This window comes from Tyto alba, unplaced genomic scaffold (assembly GCF_018691265.1).
Source record: "Tyto alba isolate M040663 unplaced genomic scaffold, T.alba_DEE_v4.0 Super-Scaffold_42, whole genome shotgun sequence".
NCBI classification, from domain to species: Eukaryota; Metazoa; Chordata; class Aves; order Strigiformes; family Tytonidae; genus Tyto; species Tyto alba.
This window is the reverse complement of record NW_024881318.1, coordinates 31,629,873-31,646,348: the sequence shown is the minus strand read 5'-3', so window position 1 is coordinate 31,646,348 and position 16,476 is coordinate 31,629,873. Positions and strand designations below refer to the sequence as shown.

The 16,476-nt window shown below is 37.0% G+C and overlaps 1 protein-coding gene across 4 annotated transcripts in view; it reads left to right on the top strand.

Moving 5' to 3' along the window:
- FCHO2 (FCH and mu domain containing endocytic adaptor 2) overlaps positions 1–16,476 on the top strand; it is a 96,439-nt gene that overhangs the window by 72,919 nt on the left and 7,044 nt on the right. For 2 of the 4 annotated variants that reach the window (XM_033008683.2, XM_033008682.2), the window contains exons 18-23: positions 4,248–4,351; positions 6,395–6,524; positions 8,115–8,174; positions 11,009–11,120; positions 11,738–11,893; positions 14,061–14,193. In XM_033008683.2, the coding sequence (XP_032864574.2) occupies positions 4,248–4,351; positions 6,395–6,524; positions 8,115–8,174; positions 11,009–11,120; positions 11,738–11,893; positions 14,061–14,193 (695 nt within the window). The remainder of the gene's footprint in view (positions 1–4,247; positions 4,352–6,394; positions 6,525–8,114; positions 8,175–11,008; positions 11,121–11,737; positions 11,894–14,060; positions 14,194–16,476) is intronic. The other 2 variants (XM_033008685.2, XM_033008684.2) reach the window with 1 other exon arrangement.

The window sequence follows — 16,476 nt, the reverse complement described above, 5'->3', positions numbered from 1 at the left end:
AAATTATAATATATCTTACTTCTTTGTTCATAATCACGGCTTTCTAGTTGTTTTCCTCTGTGCTTGATCATACAGATTGGAGAATAGTAAGGAAGAGTGCAAATATCAGTAGGGGAATTCTGCCCAGCCAGTGTTAATTCTTCTTGGCCTTTTTTTTAACAGCAACCAGCATTGCTATCTAACCCTTTTAAGTGGAACTTACTCTTTTACTAAAAATTCATGTTCCTTAAAATTTACAGTTTTTAACAAACCTAGCCGATAGAAATCATTAGATTGTCTCCTCCTCACTTAGGTAACCAGTCAATATTATTGGCTAGTGGATCAAAATTTGTAACATATTTAAGGATAAACTATATAGAGATATATATTACTGGAATATGCTGAAAAGAAGTGGTGCTTTCTCAAAATAATATGTTTTACTAGCTTTGGTCTGTTGTTGGAGTCTGTAGAAGAAGGTAGAGGATGGTTAATTTGTTGAGGATGCTGGTGGTTGTTACTGCATAGGTTTTCCAAATGTATTACTAATACATTTTGGGAAAAAAACCCAACTGAATCAAATGTAGATCATATTGCTGTTTAAATCAAGTTCTGATGCTCACTAACCTGCAGCTTAGTTCTAAAGACTTTTAAAAATACACAATTTTGATCTGATTGTATTTTCCTTGAAATCAGTGGTTTATCTTCAACTTGAAGGTTAATATAGGTAAGCTGATGCTTAAAGCTTTTGAAAATCTCATTCCAAAAAGTTAAATTACATAAATTAGTTGTTTTGTATACAGCATATTCTCATATCATGATACAGCATGTCTCACAGATTACTTTTTTCTTTTTACTGTTAAAATATTTCTTTAGATACTGTCTCGTAACTTTGTGTTAATCATTGAACACTTAAACTACCATGGTATTTGAGCAGACAGCTGTTTATGCAGCACAGGAAAAAACTTTGGTCATCCATGAATAATGCTGCTTTATTAGAAGCTTAAGCTAACTTGGTTATCTTGAACAAACACAACAAACATTTTTTAGCCAGTTATTGATATTGAAAAAATGCTTCTTTTTATTTATCTTCCTCATTTCCATCCATATGTATTTTTAAAATAGTTTTGAACATTTCCACATTGCTTTTTGAATAGACTTTATAGTAGTAATTTAAAGCCTTTGAATTATATTTAAAATATGTTAGAAAGGGAAAGCTGTGTTAAAATTCTATTTATGTGGGCTTAGAGAATGTACTTGTTCATGGCAAAGGGACCACTCTAGAGAGGACACCTGTACTTTTGATCCGAACTTTTAAACATGTTGCTCTCTTTTTTGATTCTGTATGTCACTCTGCTGTTGCTCCCAGCTTTGTCAATCTGCAAGATGTTGAAAGTTGACTAACCTTGCATATTCTGCTTCTGTTGTCATCTACTGCAACAGGCAACAGCCAAGTGCAGAGAATACTTGTGGAAAACTCCTGTTTTCCAGCAGCCTGAAGACTAGGATGAGAGAGGAAGTAAACTGGGGTGGGTGTTGCCTCATACATAGTTACTCTCTGATACAGGTTGATACAGACAGAGAAGTCTCAAACAGGATCTCATGACTGGCTTGTCTTTATTCATTCACCAGACGGGCATTTATGTTGGGCTTTCCAGTTACAAATGTTAAGGATAAGAAGATAAAAATGTTTGGAAGGAGCAGGATAGGATAAGTTTGATTAAATAACTTTGAAATAAATTAAAAGCAGAAAGCTATGGAGATGAAACAAAAATGGAATAGGACACAAGAAGGAAAAGTCAAAGATGAAAGTTAAACCATGACACAGAGGAAGTTAGAGGAATAAGGAAACTCATGAGAAGTAGAGCTGTAAGTGGAAAGAAACACAATAAACTACTTTTTGGCTTACTTAAAAAATGGAAATTGACATGGCTGGCATTATGAATGAAGTACATGTTATATGTGGCTGGGGTATTTTTCCTCTTATTTGTAAGTGGTGGGATTTTTAGCCTAGTAGAGCTGTTACTTTTCATGCTGGCTAGTAATCCTCATGCAGTGGATACTGAAAACTTTTTTGAATATTGAAATTTTTATCTTTTCAGTGTTGGTCCTAGTTTCAATTCTTCCCTTTTTCTTCAGCTACACTAAAAGAGCACAATAGGAGCTCCTCCTCATCTACCACTGATTTGCCTGGGTGTAGATCTCAGTCTTTGCTTGAACACCAGACAGATTCTGGGTCTACAAGCCCATCCTCACCAGACTTTACCATTAGCACTTTGTGCAAATCTAGTGTCACAGCAGCGTCATCAGGGAGTACCAGTACTTTATCCTGTGTTTCACGGTCTCAGAGTCAGTGGATTTCCTTTGCTGATGAACTTCTTACAATTAGACACACAAGCACAAACAAGAAGGATCCCCAAAGATTGCATTTTAAAACTGAAAATGCCTGTCTTGCTTCTTCTGCTTTGCTGGGGAATTCTTCCAACATCTATGCTTCTGAGGATCAAAGTGACCTTTTCAATAATACTATATGCCATGAACAGTTATTCATTGAAGAAACTGGCACTGCTGCTGAAATTTCTTCCACATCATCTTCAGCACTACTGGACTATAGTTTAGTGTCTTCTTGTGCTCATACAGATAAGGGTATGGCAAGCATGCGTTGTGTACTATTCTTTGCTAATAACTGACTCCAAAAAGCAAGCTATGGACTCATTTTTCTTTTTGTTATTATTGCTCACCTGATGTTAAAATTAACTCATCTTCTTACTTAGAATGTACTAAACTGCTTGTTAGCACCAACTTCCTTGAAAGGTTAGGACAGTGAAGTAAATATTCAGCTTGAAATAAGAAGTAAAATTCAAATTATTCAATTAAAGGCACTGCTTTCTCTTAACTATACAGAGCTTTGCTTTTCTAGAATTAGGAATGTATTTTTGTGGGATGTCAGACAGCAGTGAGATCTCAGATTAAGTGATTGCATTTGCAAAAACAATTCCATTCCTAAATGGCTTTGTATAGATTTTGCAGATTAAATAAAGTTAAATAAATCAGATTTAAACCTGTTCCTTTTTAACACCCAGTATTTTGCAGTGAGGATGATATCAAGGTAATGCAACATATTAAGAGGGCAAAGGAAAGGTGCATTTGGGCAACTGTGTGCCATGACTCACTGAATACTTGTGGTACTGCAGCAGACTAGTCAGTGTTTAGCATGCACTGTCATGTCGGAGCATAATAAGAATTTTAAAGGAATGACTGATATTTTAGAAGTTAATTTATCTGGGGACATTTGAGTTTGCAACTCTTAAGGGGATGTGGTCAGTATTAGCCTGATTTCTTTCTTCCTAAGTTAGTGGTGAAACTCCCGTATTTAAATGACAGCAAAGTTATCCTGGATGCCTGAGAAAACTCCATACTTAAAAGTTGCATTTTGGATAACAGTAACTGATATAATTTTTAAAAGAAATCCAGAATAATTTGAAGGAGATAATAGGATATGCTGCAACAATATAGTCATATGTTAGAATTTCAGTCTATTCTGAAGTTAATTTTAGATCTGGCATACTCATTGGATGGCATCTAACATTTATTTTGAAACACAGTTCTATTAGTGCTGTTCAGAAAAGTGACTTTGTAAAAGTGGCATCTATCTACTGCTGCCACCATTTGTTAGTTGTTTCTCTTAGGTTAAGAAGGACATGGGGGCAGTATTTTTTTTAACTGCTTTGCACTTCCAGTAGCTTGGCTAAGACATAATAAGGAGTTAGTGCATTCTTACAATCAACAGAGTAATTTATCTGTTATCCAGGTGTATCCTTATTGAAGACAATGGGAATTCAGTGGGCAAAATTTGGTGTAAACAGAGTTGTGCCTTTGTCAGCCAGAACCAAATACGAATTTCCACTGAATTTTTCATTTGTGGTGAGGCATGAAAGACTGTACTATATTCTGAATCCGTACAGATTATAAACAAAAGGAAACTCAGGTAAAACCATCTTTTTACATACAAACCTTTAAGAATAGTTGGTATAAAATAATTTGAGAACAATGAGAAAGCCCATGATGCCATTTTTAGAGTCACTTTTCAGGGTATTACATGACCCTACTTTAAAAGCATTTATGGTTAGTGGCAAGTCTTACAAAATGGAGCTTGTAAATAGGAACTTCTAATAGAAACATAATTTCCAGTTATTCTATTCAAGTGAGTACGTATTTATGTTCATTGTGACCCTTCTAATATTTATTTCCTTAAATTTGCTTTCTTTCAGCAAGACCCACAACTCCTCTTTCTGTAGGCACCATTGTACCCCCTCCAAGGCCTGCTTCAAGACCAAAGCTGTCTGCTGGGAAACTTAGTGGGATTAATGAAATAGTATGTATTGACTGGGTTTTTTTAATTCTTCATTGTAACTTGATTTCAGATATACCATTCATTTGCACTGTTACAGTGGAGTTACTTTCCAGCCAATGTTCAAGGAATCACATAAGCAGATTTTCACCATTGCCAGATAGACATGGAAGTTGTTCGTGATAACTATATTACTATAACAAAATAATTCTTAAAAGAACTACAAAGGTCCAAAACATAATTTTTGCATTAGCTGAATGTTTTTAATTGAACAAACCAGTAATTTGATAATGAAAGCATGGCCTGTGTATGAGATTGAGGTTTTCAAAATGTGAAATACTAGTGAATTTATGAACAAAGATCCATTGATTTAGGGATATCACCAAACCTTTGGGGAATGAATGGTATTAGGTAGATCTTTATCAGTCGTGTTGACACAAGTAGCCTTGCTGTGACTTCTCCCTGCCCTTGGTGCTGGTTGGTGGAGAAGGGAGGTGGCAGACTGCAGCAGCTGCTCATTGGCATAGTGAGAGGTTGCACGCTGCTTGCATCTGCTCACTGCCTGCAATGCAGGTCCACCTGCCGATAAGGAATGTGGCAAAGAATGCAAATACCCAGGCAGCATATCAGACCAAGCCATGCTTAATCTCCTCTGTATTGGGATTCTTTAGTTGTCATTTGACTTACTGACTTGGAAAAATGTTACTGTGGTAAGATACTCTTACTGTCTTTCAAAGTAGCAAGATATTTTCACCATATTCTTGTTACGGACAAAATTCTGGTCTTATGCTTTGACCAAACTGCAACACTATATTAAACTGGTTTGCATTTCTGAAAGGTCAGAATGGAGTTAATTTTAAGGTTCTTTTCTCATTCCAATAGAAAATTGTAGTAATTGCTCTTAGAGCAAGGAATCTGTTCTTCATGTCATCATAAATGAAGAGAAGAATTTAGCTGGTATTGGTTTGCTATAAAGTACAATTCTGCACAAAGCAACATTCATTTTATACTGTTCTTTTTTAGAGTTGGCTATTATTTGGATACAAGTGTAAGATTGTCACTTGTTTTCTTTTTATATAACCTTCTTTTACAATTCATATAGTCTGTGTAAAAGCCACATGCCCAGCAACAAGTGTGATAGAACCTAAATAAATAAAAACACTCAACCAGTTACCCAGCCAAAACAAATGCTTCAGGGGTTCCAGTACCTTTTAGATAGCTTAATCCCCAAACGATCATTAGTTAGTTTAATATCCAAACAGTAAAGTGAATCATAAAACCATCCAGAGATTTAAGATGGAAGAGACTTTTGGAGATCTCTAGGCCAACCTCCTGCTCAGAAAAGGGCCAACTCCAAAATTGCAACAGGTTGCTAGGGAACATGCTGAGTTTTGAAAATCTCCAGAGAGGGACATCTTGCAATCTCATCAGACAACCTGTCCCAGGGTTTAATCATGAGGTTACAAGAAGGAATTTTTTCCCTAAATTCAGCTGAAGATTCCTTTGCTGTAGCTCTTGAACTCTGAGAAGAGCCTGACTCCACCTTCTTTGTACCCCCTCTTAGCTAATAAAAGACTGATAGTAGATCTCTCCTTCTGTTCTCCAAGCTGAACGAACCCAGGTGCTTCATCTTGTCCCCCTCTCCCATGTACTCCAGTCCCAACTATTTTAGTTGCTCTCTGCTGGACTCCCAGTTTGTTAGTAGCTTCTTAGCTCTGTAAATCCACATTTGCTGCACACATACACAGGGCTGTAGGCTTAGCTTCTGCTGCTGTGTTATAGCACAATTATTGACAGGCTGCTACATAATCAAATATATTAGACTTAACTACTTAGGCAAAAGATTAATAATGATAACCTATGAGACAATGGAACTGATTCCCATGGAAAGTGGGGGGTTTCTGTTTTACACTAAAAACTAGAGTAGATAAAGCATTAGAGGAACTATGTTGAGAAACACTATGAAATTGATTGGGGCATGAAATAAAGAACTCTTCTATTCATAGGCTTTTTTTTCAGGTCTTTAAAACCACTTTGTGTAATACTATTGTAATTTCTTTTGTTCAGCCTAGGCCGTTCAGTCCTCCATTGACCTCTAACTCAAGTCCACCTCCTGCAGCTCCCTTGGCACGTGCAGAGAGCATTTCCTCAATATCCTCTTCTGCTTCCCTCAGTGCAGCAAACACACCTACAGTTGGTAAGTTAAATTAACCATTTCAAATTATTTTAGAAACAACATAATTATGCCACTAGGTTCTACCTGTTAGGAGAACCGTTCATTGGAGTTAGTTGTTCCATATCTGAGTCCAGTATAGGTACTTCAAGCTTCCTTTGCAATACCTGCTTCCAAGTAACACTGAGAGACAGGACAGTGGATTTAATTGGATTAGACCATAGATCCAGTTATGGCATGTTCTTTAGGGAAATAATTTTCAAAATTAATATTCCATGAATTCTTATTAGTATGCTTGTATATCCATTCATTGAGCACAACATGTTATCATGTATTTGTTCAGAAGATGTTATTGTATAGGTGCAGAAGTATTTTGGGATACTGATAAATTTGAATTAATATAAATATTCACAAAATTGAGTTTTCTTATGTTCTTTTTATTTTGTTTGTTATCCTGTAATTGCAGTTTCAAAAAAAAAAAAGAAACTAATGCATCTTTTTTCTTCAAGCCAGTGAAGTATATAAGCTAAACAGAGGTGTTTAGTAAAAGCAGAACAACCAACCAAAAAAGAAAAATGAAAAGCAAATTAGTCTTCATGTGTTGCCACTAATTTCAGAAGGATATCTAATGTTTTTAAAGGAAAGTCCTTCAGTTTTGATATTTGACTATAACAAATGCAGAGGAGACTTGAGGGGCAAAGGGGTGCTTAAACACATTTTAACTTGTTTCTGTAGTAAAGTATTTCATTCCTGGACACTATTACCAGTTTAGTCCCAAGTTAAATCAGATTTTTGCATTAATATTCAGTTATCTGTGAATGTTACTGATGCCAAGGATTCCTTGCCCAGGCTCAGCACCTCAGGAGAGCATCTGCACAGCTTCTAGCAAGAGTTCTGCACTGAAAGCAGTGCAGCTGTTTTCACCCTGTGCAGGACCAAAGCTTCTAAGGTCTGCCCAGCCTTAGCTGCTACAGTTCAGTGTCCACCAGCTTCCCAAATGCTGAGAAACATAAGAGAAAGGTAACTGATATTTTGGTTGCCAAAGTCCATCCAGGCTCACATCCTCAGGCCTCAGCACTGATGCCAAGGAACCAAAAGTTGGTGGCAGCAGCATCAATAGCCCCAGCTCTCTGAGTGTGTGTGTTGTTGGAGACAGTGACAGAATGAAACCATGAGGTGAGGGAGGAGGTAAGGAGGTGTGTGCTGACACCAAGGTTTGACATGATTATTAACCTGGCCTAGCAAAAATAAACAAAGCTGGTTCCACCTGCACTGACTGTATGAATTAAATAGTCCTGGAGAGCTGGGAAGGACAGTGCAGACAGCTGAATCACTTCGGGGCTTGAGGGTATAGTCTGCACTACTGTCTGTATTCTTTTAACTTTTGCACAGTCCAGTGTTTCCCTTACCCTATTTTTTCTGAATAATGGAGAGTTGACTCTAATTATCATTTTCCAAGCAAAGATTAAGGCATGCATAATTTAATGTTTCTTTTATGCTTTAGCCTTATTTTAATTTGCAAAGTATTTTTATTTATATTAATTTTTTAACATCTTTTTTTTGCTTGAAATATTTTGTTTTCTTGCAATGTTTTGTTTCATTTAAATGTAATAGCGGATGATCTTTTGATTGGAAATCTTCCTACAATTGAAAAGCTTTGTGAGACACCACCAGGTATTGTACTCAAAGAAGATTTACGTGTTAACTAATCATCCTAATACAGTACACCTAATAAAATTGTATTTCTTTTGGATCGTTTCTCCAGCTGTTTCTGGTATCTGGCAGATACAAGTAGCTTGACAGCTCAACTACATAACAAGTTATATGTTACTGAAATCACCAAAACTTGATATAACTTCTCTTATATAACGTAATCTTCTGTCTATCCCTGTCCCACCCCACCCCCGCCAAACAAGCTGAAACTTGGTCTTGCTTCTTCAGTTTGTCACTGCTACTTTCTTTCAAGAAATGTGAATGCATTTTTACTTTGAAAATCCTTATTCTCATAGGACAAGTAGGTAAAAAGGTAGAAATCTTTGAAAATACACATAATAAAGGTAATCTTTCTCTAAATAAATTTTATTTTCATGACAGACATTTAGCTAATATTAGAATTGTCTGTATCTTTGTTCCTAAACCGAACTAAACCCATTTGATCACGTTTATTTACTTGCCCTTTTTATGACCAATGATGCAATCTTTTGTTCTGCAGTTTGGCAACCTCCTTGTCAATGCAACTGTTTGCATGGTTGTGTCACTAGCTCTTGTGTCAGCACAGCTCAGGGGCTGTTAATGGTGTTCGGGGCTGACGCAGGTGGCAGGGCATCAAAGCCAGCTCAAATCCCATCCCTCTGAGATCTCACAGCAGGTGTGGAAGGCCCTGAAGCTGCATATTGCTGCACTGCATTGTATTTCCAGCAGCAAGACAACAAAATGGTGACTTACAGAATTAGGTTAAGCAGTTACATTTGTTTTAATTTATTGTATTTTAGGAGAACACATAGGTTTTTATGAATCAAAGGGTGATGAACCATGGGGGCAAAGGAAATAAGAGAGAAACTACCTCATTTGTAGTCTCTCAAATACAGCTCAGAGAAATGCATATACATATATATATATATTTATATTTGCTTTGGTGTTCCTCCAAAAAAGTAAAAATCATGTTATTATTCCTAATAAATTTCACTCTTCACTCAAGAACTTGGTATTTGTCTTTTACTGATAGGAATATAATTGATATATTTGCATTATTCTTAATTATTTTCAAATATCAAAATATATCAATATATAAAAATATACATAAGGACATTGTAAGTAAAGGACTTAAAATAATTTATACATCTGTAAACAATCTGGTGTAATTAATACAATATCTGCTCTGCAACTGTTTGTTGTTCCTTACTAAATTGGGGGAAAAAGACAGTAAAACACACAACCAACCTTAGTGCCACATCCATTGAGTGCATATTTTGGCTTTAATGGAGAATACTTCTGGAGTTCAGCATATCACCAAACAATTTCTGGTTGCTGTTAACTCATTATTTTATTGCACATTTGCTTCTTGAGAACATGAATTCTGTATTCCTGAGACTATTGAAAATCACAGCTTTTATTGATAATTTTCATGGAGAGAAAGAAAACTTTAGAAACATGTCCTATGTATTGTCCACAAGAATAAATAAAACCAACCTATTGTTCATATTGAAAAAATAAATCTGTGTTTTGTAGCCAGCATCATAATATTTAGTTCATCAAAGAAATTTTGGGTTTGATGCTCTAGCCACAAGTGTTCACTTTTGATCTAAGCAGGCCTAATTGATGCACTAAGACTTTTTTTTTATGGTGCTGAGAAGTATTCTGAATATTTTACTACTTTAGGCAAGAAATCATAATAGAGAGTGAGGTATGAGGTAGCAGAATTTGACCAACTCCTGTCTTTTACCCTCTGGTTGTTACTACTTCTTTCACTTATCTATGAACTTAAGAGTCCTGTGAAGAACAAGGTCCCAACTTCCCTTTTGCTTCTGAAAGAGCTCGGGAGGCACAGTCACTGTTTTAAATATGACTGGTTTGCCATGAGCAATATTATACAGAAGCATTTTGTTTCTACTTTATGGAATGAAAGAAAAATTTCTCATTTTGCTCATGAAACAAGAAAGATTGTGCCTGCTCTGTGATAGATAATACTATGTGATACAAGTAATTCCAGCAGTGGTGCAAAAAATTAGTAGGATGCTCTCTGCTACACTGCTGCACTAAAAAAAAAGGCAGAACTTCCAGTATTGTCTTTTATATTCAGTACACATGTAGAAAATGGGTGAGAATTAAAATCCTATGACAACCGATTTTGTCAATTGTACACACACATTTCAAAAAGCCTTTTCATGAGGTCTGAGCTGATTTTTATAGCTATGCACTGGAACTGTGTTGTGTTGGCACAGGCATATGTGAAGGATTCTCCAGCAATATCTGTTTGGGAATTGTAATCTTTGTTGACTGAAATAGTTAAAGAATGTTCAGCAGTTCACTGATGCGGGGTAACATGAATATATTTGTACTGAAGTTCATGCATACTGTAAGTGAATTCTTTTCATTTCTGTGACCATGATAAATCATACTTTTTTCCATACAATAAGCATACAGTAGGGATTTTTTTTTTTTTTAAGTAGTGTAGTCAGTGTCTAGTTTCCTTTGGATCTGTTGACTTCACTTTCATCAGTAGCCATTTTAATGCAGTGTTTCTCTGTCTCATGTATTTCCTTGCATCTGTCCATTTACATCATGTAATACTGATAGTCCTGTTTTCTTAGGCTGCTAAGCAGTGTTTTGATGGTACGATTGTACTGTACTTTGCTTATATTTTTCTACACACTTTTCAAGTAATACTTCAGACACTACTGTGACCGTGACGGTAAAAATTCTTGTCAAAACTACGGATGTAGTCAACCGTTCTGAAATCTATTGCTAAACTTTTTGAAAATTAAACCTATACACTGTATGTATTCTAGGTGTTTCACGTGGTCCCAGCCCTGTCAGCCTTGGAAACCAGGACACCTTGCCTGTTGCAGTAGCCCTTACTGAATCTGTTAACGCCTACTTTAAAGGAGCAGATCCCACAAAGTTAGTTAAATAGTGATATTTTTTTTTTTAAATGTAATAAGATACAATAAGAAAACATGCTGGGTAACTTTTAATATTTTGGGGGAAAATGTATGTACATTAGAAGGGGGATTCAAAGTTTGGGGTTTTCTCCCCTGGTTTAAGTAATAACAGTGGCTTATTGCTCTGTATTGGCCTGCATCTTGCTAGGAGTTCATACATCCCTGGTTTACAAAAAAGTGTTCAGTGAGAACACTGAAAATTAGAAGGGCTTTTATCATAGTCAGATAGGTGCTACATGTAAATCTGGGCAGTTAAAAGCACCTCATTCCCTCTGTCACATCCCTTGCTATGCTAATTAGGCCTTGCCTAAGCATAGTTGTGCTGTGTTTTCAAAGCCTGGAAAATACCCACCAAGCCTACTGTATGCTTAACCAGCTAAACTTTTTTTCTGTACTTATTTCATCTGACTCCCAAGTTTAAAGTGACAGTACACTGTCACATTACCCTCATTTGAAATTGATTTTCTGTTTTTAATTCAGTTCATCAGATTCTGAAAGTACAGTGATTGCTTTAAAACTAGTATTAAAACTGGGCAGTTAATGAGTTGCAATGAAACTGATGTTTTCATTCTCTAGATGTATTGTGAAGATTACCGGTGATATGACAGTATCGTTCCCAAGTGGGATTATTAAAGTATTCACCAGCAACCCATCTCCAGCTGTGCTGTGCTTCAGGGTGAAAAACACAAGCAAACTAGAGCAGATTCTTCCAAACGCACAACTTGTATACAGGTTTTGTATTATTTTTTTAATATAATAATAAACTACATGATTTGTAAAATGTGAGTTGTTGTATATGTAAATCAGAATACTCTACAGTCTTGTTGATTTCCTTATACATAACTTAATTTCCTGAATTAATCTTGTGCAGCTCAGTTCTCTCTGCTGACACCAGTAAAAATCTCTGTGATTGCTGGATTTGAAACTTGTGCAGAGTATAACAGGAGCCATAAAAAATAGTTTGTAAATGTAGCTGTGTTTTTAACTGCATTTTATAAATTATTTCTTTGTACAGTAGTAACACTGGTAAGATTAAATGATGAAACAATAGCCTTAAATGGAAAACTAGTAGGAACTACACCAAATCTCATTTGTCACTTACTAGTGTATTTTTAAGTTGTATCATTTCTTCAGTGGATCATACGTGTTACATAACTATCTCATGTGTGTAGCAGCATGCTTGGGACAATTCTTAACAAAAAGGGCTGCTGATGGAGTGGGATAATTGTTGAAATCATAGCACTTGGAGATCTTTAAAAAAAGAATTATAAAAGCTGTAATTATTTAGCAGACATCTGTTTCAGCTGAGCAGTTTCCATTTCATTCATTGGAGAAATCGTTTGAAAATAAGTTAAATGCTTTTGGATGCTACGTTTTTTAAATTACTGGAATAAAGAATCAAACTATATGCATTTATTCTTTTATTTTTAATTGCATTTTGATAATTCATACTTAATGTAATGAATGATTCATACAAAATTAAAGTTAATCAGTTTTTGATATGACGGTTTATAACTGAAATGTTAGCAGAGCTGTATCTGACAGATTATACTGAATTATACTAAAAAGGCATATTTTGCAAAAAAAGTGAAAACGTCCAGTATTCTTGTCTGAGTGCTGTAACACTTCACCTCTGATTAGAAAGGATGTATGTAATGGATATTTATGAAGTTAAACCCATATAGTAATAATATGACTTTTCATCATATACTACAAAGGGCATCATTTGCTTGGTATTTATAGAGATTAAAGCTTTTAATGACAGTGATATCTGTGGCAATAGCAGAATTTCTGATTTGAATTGCACTTGGTTGTGGAGCAGCAGAAAGATTTTACTACTGGTTTCATTTATTTAAATTGTCAAAGGCCTCTGTAGTGATAAGTTTTTATCTACATATTTTACGGAAAATGGAAATTTCATTAATCGCAACAGTGTATTGAGAACCAAATTTTAAGTAAATTGAACAGACTACTGGTATGCAAATCACTGTTCTAGCACATTCAACCCATCGTGGTCATATTTACTGTGTTCCAGGTGCTCATTGTCGGCTTTCATTCTGCAGGCACGCCCCTCCTTCAGGGTGGATGCAGTTCCTCAGTGTATCCACACATATTCAAAGGAAGTCTTTGATTCTTAAGTGATTTGAATTTTGTGTTTGAATCAGTTTTCTTAAAAGCTTTATCCTTACTCAGAATAAACCTGATGCAACCAGAGCTGAGATGTTCTTGATCTGCAGAACACCGTGCTCCAGGAGCTCCCAAACAGACTTCTGCAGTCATGTGTGCTCTTACTTACATATGGAAATGACATAATAAATTCTTACTAAGATTGAATGCAACTAAGAGTATCTGAGAAACAATTTTTATAATAATTTGAAAATCACTTTTAATTGAAAAAATTTTGAAAGCTTACACTCTCTACAAATACATGAAAGTATGGCAACACATACAGCACAGATCTTTATTTGGTGCATTAGTGAAGCTATGTCATAACCCAAGCTAATTATGATTTTAAGATTTATTCCAAATTGGATAATGTTCCTTTTCAAACACCACTTTTATCCCCACATCCAACACATCCTCACAGCACCTAATTGTATTAAAATTGTGGGGTTTTAAATGTAAAGTGCAAATTCAGCATTAGCTCCATCTTGTGATACAGATTACCAGTGGAGAAAACTCACTGCTCCACAACCTGGAAGGAGAATTTATACCAGATACAACAAGCAGTTAATTTATCTTAGTATTTAGGAAGGTACAGTTCTATGTTATAAAGCATTAGAACAAATTCTTGCTTGAAATAGTGAAGAAGGGGAGAGATCTAGTCCTAATTTTTAGACATCCAAAATAATAAAATGCAGTGTTGCTTCCTGACTCCTGCCTTTCTTTATCTTTGTAGTGATCAGTCACAAAGTGACTCCAGTACTAAGGATTTTTGGATGAACATGCAAGCTATAACTGTCTACCTCAAGAAATTATCAGAGCAGAATCCATCTGCATCATATTACAATGTGGATGTTTTAAAGTATCAGGTAAACACTTTTTTCCCTTCAGAAGTTTTTAAGGAACTCTTCCAGATGTGGTATCTATACAGAAATTAGAATTGTTCTTTGACTGCTAGCTTGCAGATGTATTGTCATTCCTCATCCAAACCAGTTCTGGGTATGCCACTGTTCACAATGCAGCGGCTATGCCCAGGCTTAGTGCATTCCTGCTGTGCTTCATCTCGTTCCCTTGGATTCATGACCTGTTTCAGCTTGCTCACGCATCACTCAAATTCAGGTGTTCAAGCTTCAAACACTGCTTCTTTAGGTATTTGTTATCAAAGTCAAATTTTCCTTGTATATAGGATGTTTGGTGGGGGTTTGTTTGAGTTTGTACTGTCTTTGATTTTGTAATTTCATAAGTTTTGGATGCTGTAGCTGACAAATTCTAGTATAAGAGGACGTGACATTCTGACCTCTCACATTACAATGGAACATCTCATCCTGGAAACCATTTGCAGGTACATGAAGGACAGGAAGGCCATCATGAATAGTCAGCATGGATTTACCAAGGGAAAGTCATGCTTGACCATATTCTATGATGAAATGACTGCCCTGGTAGATGAGGGGAAAGCAGTAAATATTGTCTACTTAGATTTCAGGAAAGCTTTCAGCACTGTCTCCCATAGCATCCTCACAGAGAAGCTGGTGAAGTACAGGATAGATGAGCAAACACAGGGCCAGGCCAAGGGGGTGATGGTCAGTGACATGAAGTCTAGTTGGAGGACAGTAACTAGCAGTATACCCCAGGGGTCAGTACTGAGTTTACAGTCCTGTTTAACAGCTTCATTAATGATCTGGATGGTGGGGCAGAGTGTACCCTCAGCAAGTTTGCTGATGACACTGAACTGGGAGGACCCTCTGGATATACCAGAGGGTCATTCTGCCCTCCAGATGGACCTCAACTGGCTGGAGAAATGGGTTGGCAGGAACTTAATGGAGTTCAACAAGAAGTACACCTGAGGAGAAACAACATCATGGACCAATATATGCTGAGGGCCACCCAGCTGGAAATCAGCCTGACAGAAAAGAACCTGGGGGGACACCATGTTGAACGTGAGCCAGCAATGTGCCCTTGCTGCAAAGGCAGCAAATGGTCTCTTAGGCTACATTAGCAAAGTATTGCTAGTAGCTCAGGGGAAGTGATCCTTCCCCTATACACAGCACTGGTGAGGCCACACTTGGAGTACTGGGTTGTTCATTGTGAGACATGCACATACTGAATAGAGTCCAGAAAAGGGCCACAAATATCATGAAGGGTCTGGAGCACCTCTCCTATGAGCAAAGGCTGAGAGAGCGGGGACTGTTCAGCCTGGAAAATTGAAGGCTCAGGGAGGGGTCTTACCAATGTATATAAATACCTGAAGAGAGGGTATAAAGAGGACAGAGCCAGGCTGTTTCCAGCAGTGCCCAGTGACAGGACCAGAAGCAATGGGCACAAACTGAAACACAGGAGGTTCCCTCTGAACATCAGGAAACATTTTTTTAGTGTGAGGGTGACCGAGCACTGGCAAAGGTTGCCCAGAGAAGTTGAGGTGTCTCCATCCTTGGAGATCTTCAAAAGCCATCTGGACATGGTCATGGTCAGCTGGCTTGGGGTGGCCCTGCTTGACCAGGGGGGCTTGGACCAGATGACCTCCAGAGGCCCCTTCCAACCTCAACTATTCTGTGAATCTGTGAGAAGATGTTCTGGCTGTCGATAAAAAATCTTCATGAAAATGCAAGACAGACAGACTCACCTCAGAGAGAGAACAGGCATTTGCTAGGCCTGCATTTAAATGGTTGAACATCTGAGACAACTGTCTACATCAAAAAAACAAAATAACTTGTCAGTCCAGCTATTAATACCAATGTAGTTTCCACATCCTCCCAATAGAGTTTAAAATCTTGGCATGCTGACTCTACAGAAAGCATGTAAGGCATACAGAATTCCAGAGAAGGATGGAAGGGACAAAACACTTCTGTGGATTTCAGTAATAAGTACTGTGGAAGAATGATGTCTATTTAAGATCTTTACTGTCAGGAAAAAATGAAGCATTGTCATGCGGAAGCCCTGGCAGATAGAAGAGGTTCTGGGCTGCCCAGGAAAGGTGAGAAGGTGCACCAGGACACAGAGGTTCCTCAAGTAGACTAGGAAGGTAGCAGAGATGCAGCAGGGCAGTAGCACAAGCTCAGCTACAGAAGCAGCATTCAACCCTCCTGCAGCAGGAAAATGAGGCTTTGAATGGGTAAGAATCGTTTTGCTAACTGCCCCTCCCACGATGACAGGTA